General features: G+C 43.1%; 1 protein-coding gene across 1 annotated transcript; it reads right to left on the reverse strand.

Annotated features, from left to right (window-relative positions):
* Positions 1-3,035: 3,035 nt before the first annotated feature.
* On the reverse strand, positions 3,036-5,517 carry RPLP1 (ribosomal protein lateral stalk subunit P1). Its single transcript, XM_054565217.1, has 4 exons — positions 5,298-5,517; positions 4,482-4,556; positions 3,375-3,492; positions 3,036-3,154 (listed from the first exon to the last, which is right to left on the reverse strand). Exons 1-4 carry the CDS (start codon positions 5,367-5,369, stop codon positions 3,075-3,077), a joined length of 345 nt encoding a protein of 114 aa, XP_054421192.1. The 5' UTR covers positions 5,370-5,517; the 3' UTR covers positions 3,036-3,074.
* Positions 5,518-5,827: the final 310 nt, after the last annotated feature.

Genomic DNA, 5,827 nt, shown 5'->3' on the forward strand with positions numbered 1-5,827 from the left:
GTCTCCCTCTCGGAAGCAGCCCTATGCCTTCCCCTTCCTTCCCTCCTTCCCCGCAGATCAGGTTGCCTTTACCTTTGTCTCTCCTAAACTCCAAGGGCTCTTCTGCCTCTGTTACTTGTTTCCTGAGCCTATGCAACTCAGCTGGCTCACTTTTACTACCTCTGTAATTTTCTAAATAAATTTTCTATTGTATTTGAAAAAAAGAAATGGAATTTTATATGTGGTTCTCTATCACTTTTTATTGAGAAGTACAAAAAATATAGAGTGTAACATTTAACAGGAGCTTCAGATTTTTTTAACACTTATCTCATGTGCAACACATTCAGTAACTATTAGGATTTTTAAAAAGTTGTGCTTAGCTCTGACTGGTGTGGCTCAGTTGGTTGGGCATCTTCCTGCAAAGCAGTAGGTCACCGGTTGATTCCAGGTTAGGGCACATGTCTGGGTCAGGGCGCCCATAAGCAACCAATTGATGTTTCTCTCATACATCGGTATTTGTCTCCCTCTCTTTCTCCCTGCCTTCCCCTCTAATAAATAAAATCTTTAAAAAAAAAAAATTATTCTCAGATGTCAGTGAGCAGCCTTTTCCTCAAATTCTCCAGAACAGAAGGATTAGAGAGCCTTTACACCCAATTCTGTCTTCCTGCTGATGCAGAATCATTAAAAGGGTAAGCCAGCCACCCAGCCACGGAACTAAGTATGCTTTCAGTGGCCACAGCATAGCAAGTGTGCTTGGTAAACAATCAGAAGTGTGAAACCAAAGCTGCTGCCTGATTGTGAAGTTTGGCAGGGGTAGTTTTGAGGAACATAAGACCTAGGCCTGCTGGACCTGGGGGTTCTGGGAACCAAGGGTGCCAGCTGTGTTTCTTGTACCTTATGCAGAGGGAAATAACATTACATACCAACAATCATTGATGGGCATGCTCACTTAATCTGTTCATTCCCCAACATGAAGGACATCTTATTTACGTTTTGCAAAGAGCAAATCAAGACTCAGAAACTAAAGGATGGGTGGAACTAGAGTTTTAGTCAATATAAAAATGAATAAAAGGTCAGCATATATGTGTGTGGCGGTCTCCTAATTTGATTATCAAATCATTCTTTTGAAAGGGGCTATTTTTTTAGGTGTTAGATTTTTTACTATATTAGATGTTTTAAAAAACCCATTAGGCCATGTTAACATTTGTTTTGCTATAGTGAACATCTGCAGTTGTGTTAGTTTGAATAACTGTATTTGATATTTATATCCCAATTTGCCACTTGATTTTCAGTTGTTCTAGATGCTGTGCTTTCCTTTATCTTAATTTTCTCTTTAACCTGAAGTATTTCTTCAGCGAGCTGAAGTGTCAGTATTCCCTCCTACTGACATGGATGCTAAGTACAAGGAATTCATGTTATCTCAGGCCTCTCCAGAGGTCTGTGAGGTAGGTACAATCATGCTAACGAGGAAACTGGTGCAAGAGGGCAGAAAGCAGGAGCATGGGGAGAGATGCTGTTAACAAGCTTTGGAGGCAGAACCTGTGTTTTTGAGAAATTTTTTTAAAAAGTTTGATTTTAGAGAGGGAAACAATTGGTTGTCTCCCACATCCACCCTGACCAGGGATTGAACCCACAACCCAGGTACATGCCCTGACCAGGAATCAAACCCCCAACCTTTTGTGTGAGTGCTCCAAAAGCCACAGCAGCCAGGGCCCTTCCACCCACTTAGTAATTTGTAACCTCACCCATGTTAACCTTGAGCTTCCACTTACTTGTCTGTGACATGGGGCCTCACCCTGGGATTTCTATGCAAAAGAACAAAGATCAGCAGTGCTGGCCCTTAGCTGATGGATGAGGGAGGGAAGATAGATACTTAACTTGAGGCTGTGGACCAATCTTTGAAACACATTCCTCACTGTTTCAGTGGCCCTTTTCAAACATGGAAGCCAAAATTTGAGTTCACAGTTAACATCTACGCACTTTTCCCCATTGTACCCTCCCTTACTTAAGGTCCTAAATTGTTCACCAAATCTTTTATCATATATGTATGCCTAACACATCTCTTTATTTTGGAGCTTCATGAAAGGGCACATGCTATAGGTCATTTACTGGAACTTGTTTTTTTTTTAAAGATTTATTTTTAGAGAAGCGGGAGAGAAGCATCAATGTGTGGTTGCCTCTCACGCACACCCAACTGGAGGCCTAACCTGTAACCCAGGCATCTACTGTAGACTGGGAATCAAACCAGCGATCCTTTGGTTCTTGGGCTGGAGCTCAACCCACTGGGCCACACCAGCCAGGGCTGGAACTCGTGTTTTTTTAAATGTAACCTATTAGCAAAAATTCCTGTCTGTAGTTTTTCACTGCTGGTAATTTAAAACCATTTATTTTCTGATAAGCCTGATTTTTCTACTTTTAAGTGCTCTGAACATTCCTAGAGATATATCTTAATGTCCTTATGTACCAAGTTATAGGGTGTTCAATTTTACAAGCTACAATAGCCACTTGCACAAGTGGTTGTAGTGACTTACATAAATGGTCCTGTACACTGGGCTGAATGGGACTAAAGCCCTATTTTTCTTCAACTTCTGAATCCCATGCCTCTCTAAATGGAGATAAAAGTTAAGGGCAGAATGTTCCAAGTGCCCGGCACATCATCCGAATATGCAATGTTTTATAAATTAAAATCCTATAGTGCCTTGGCATTTTGAGAAGTGAACCTATTTCCAGTTTATGCCACTTCCCCAACCCTGCCAGGATTGTGCCTGGGAATTAGCAAAGGAGCTTTCTAAATTCTGAGGACTGGACCCCACTGGCCTCTTATTCATTCCTGGAGGACAAACCCTGTGATCATGAAATTAATACAGGTAATCTGGACAAGGTACCTACCCTTTCTCCTACCTCCCCACATGCAGTTCTCAATGCTGCAATATTACATACATTCTTAGTACAGTGTCCAGCTTGTGTCATAGCAGAACAGGTTGAAAGCCAACATTATAGAAGTGAGATCATCTTTATATGGCAGTTCCCCAGACAATCAGCAAGACCAGCAGCCATAAAGTTCAGCTTTTTATTGAATGTGTTACAAAAAAGATTTAGTCAAAAAGACCAAAGCCCATGTCATCATCAGACTCCTCAGATTCTTCTTTCTTTGCTTCCACTTTCTTTTCCTCAGCTTTAAGAAAAAAAGAAAGAAAAGTCAATCACATGCCTTTATTTTAAACTCCAAAGACACCTAGGCCCTTCAACTTCCATGGTCAAAATACCCCCAAACTTCCCTCAAACTGTGCTTCTGGTTTTAGGATTTCTATACATCATCTACTTAGTAAATCAAGGGCAATTTTGTGTCTAATAGTTTTAGACTCCACTCCTCCCTCTCATACAAAGTTTCCTACCTGGGGCAGCAGCAGTTGAGGGTGCAGGACCTCCTGCTGGTGCAGCAGTAGCTGCTGGGGCAGGTCCACCAGCCCCTACATTGCAGATGAGGCTTCCAATGTTGACATTGGCCAGAGCCTGCAACACAAGTGCACACACAGGTGAATGCTCAGTTCTGTTTTGTTATAGTACTTACCAGGAAAAAATTTTAAAAAAGGTACCCTTTTTCAAACTTATAATGATATATATAATTTCATATATGTATTTCTTTTCCTTTTCCCTTTCTGGAGTCTGCCAGTAACAGTTTGCTACTCAGATTCCCTAAAACTTAAATTGGGGCAACCCACACAGCTATATTAAAAATAAGCAATCATAAAAAAAACAACCCTCAAGCTTTAAATCTCATGCTTGCATTCTGTATTTAAGTATAAGGTACAACTAGCCAAATGCTGGCTTAATCTGTTAAAAACAAAACAAAAAACCCTCAAGCTTCCTAAGCCAGGATTCCTTCCAGTTCCATGTCTCCTTTTAACAGTGAATTCATTTTCAAACTGCTAATTCCAGGACTTTTTCCAAGGGAATTTATTGAAGATGATATAGGCACAATATTTTCAATTTTTCAAGGCTCTCTGCAGAACACAAGGTGAATAGTTAGCATCTATGAGCTTCACTTGCCAGACATTCAGATACCTGTGCAATAGAAGGTAGCTAGAGCCAAGTTCTTTGGGTAGGAATCCTGTCTCTTATTCTAAAACACAGTTAAAATGGTCAATCAAAGGCTACCACACCCAATTTCCATTAAAGCATGCCATCATACTAAAGGGATTTGCTTGGAATAGCATAAAAGTCATCTCCTAGGTGACCCTCTTAAAGAAGGAATAACCTGGTTAATTCTTTTACCATGGTTTCAGAGCAGAAGAGAAACCAGTCTGAGGTAAAGAAAGTCAAGTCACAAAGACAACTGAAACCTTAAATAGAAATGTGAAAAAATATCACCTAGAGTTGTCCCAGTGGCATATCAGGCCTCCTGGTACTTTTGAACGTTGTTTGGCATTAACACCTTACTTAGTAATTGGTAGGTCTTCCCAAATTTACTCCTCCAAATCATTTTGCCACCCTCACCTTACCTTTGCAAACAAGCCTGGCCAGAAAGGTTCAACATTTACACCAGCTGCTTTAATGAGGGCATTGATCTTATCCTCCTAAAACAAATAAAATGACAATCCATCAGCAACCAAACTATAGCTTTCTTAAATGTTTCCAAAATAACTCAAATTGAAAATAAATCGTTCAAAACGTGTACAAAACCATGTTTATCCATTTTCAAAATTTTATCTATTTTATGTATGTTTATTTAGGGCGACATTTTCTTACAACTCTTTTAGGCTGTCATGAGCAAAAGAAATGCCATCTGCTCCTGTGGTGCCAGGAATCTTGCAAAGTGGCAAGTTCATCGCGGCCATTTCACGGGTCGGGGCTTGACCAAGTCACGCTATTTTAAGTTACTATTAAAAACTGGGAGGCAGACCAGAGGTCATGTGCTCTCCACCACACCATGCAACCTGGCTCCACAGGGCCTACTTAGAGAACCGAAAAAATTCAAGAAAAGTCACACCAAAAAGAGAGTGTCTTGGAACATAACTAGGTGTGGATGTGGATTAAGGGTATCTACGCGCTGCATACGTTACCGAAAGGAAGAAAAAGCTCTCAAAGATAGAGGGCGCAGCCGCAAATGCAACCCAGTCCCTCCAACAGCCGGCACGTGGCCGAGGCCCCTGGTTAACTCTCACGTGGATCCACCTGAAGGGCTCCCGGCCTAAAGCCGCCACGGGGGTGTCTACTGACCCGGTTACGCCCGGAAAGACCTAACCCTCATGCCTAGGAGGACGGCTAAATCTGTCGCCCGTAGGCTGTCCCCGCCGCCGTCCCAGGCCCCCACTCACCGTCACCGTCACCTCATCGTCGTGCAGGATGAGGGCCGAGTAGATGCAGGCGAGCTCCGAGACGGAGGCCATGGTGTTGACGAATGCTGGGCGAGCGCTGCCGGGACTGGTGCTAGTCGCCGGATGAAGTGAGGGCCTCACCCCAACGCGGCCTTAGCTTCCTCGGAAGGACCGAGCACCTTAGCGGCAGCTGGGGAAAGGGGGCGCTGCGCCTGCGCGCAGGGTCTTATACGAAGCCTGCGAACCAATCCACGCCGGCGCTTGACGGAAGAGGCGGGGCGGGAGCCGCTCGCAACGACCACCTTGGAAGCGCCTGCGCACAAGGCGTAACTCGTGAAGTTGCTAGGCGTCTATCAGTGCTATTTAATTCCATTGGTTTGGTCGAAGTTCAGGGCTCCTAAACATTATAAATATGTTTAGGAAAAAGTCACCTAGGTAAATGGACGTCTCTGTGCACCGTAGCTCCTGTGACGCTATTCACACAGCAGTTAATGAGTCCTAGCTCTGACCCCTCACCCCCAATTGCCACC

This window comes from Pteronotus mesoamericanus, unplaced genomic scaffold, assembly GCF_021234165.1.
Source record: "Pteronotus mesoamericanus isolate MK-2021 breed Mesoamerican mustached bat unplaced genomic scaffold, CSHL_Meso_final contig_164, whole genome shotgun sequence".
In the NCBI taxonomy this organism is placed as follows: Eukaryota; Metazoa; Chordata; class Mammalia; order Chiroptera; family Mormoopidae; genus Pteronotus; species Pteronotus mesoamericanus.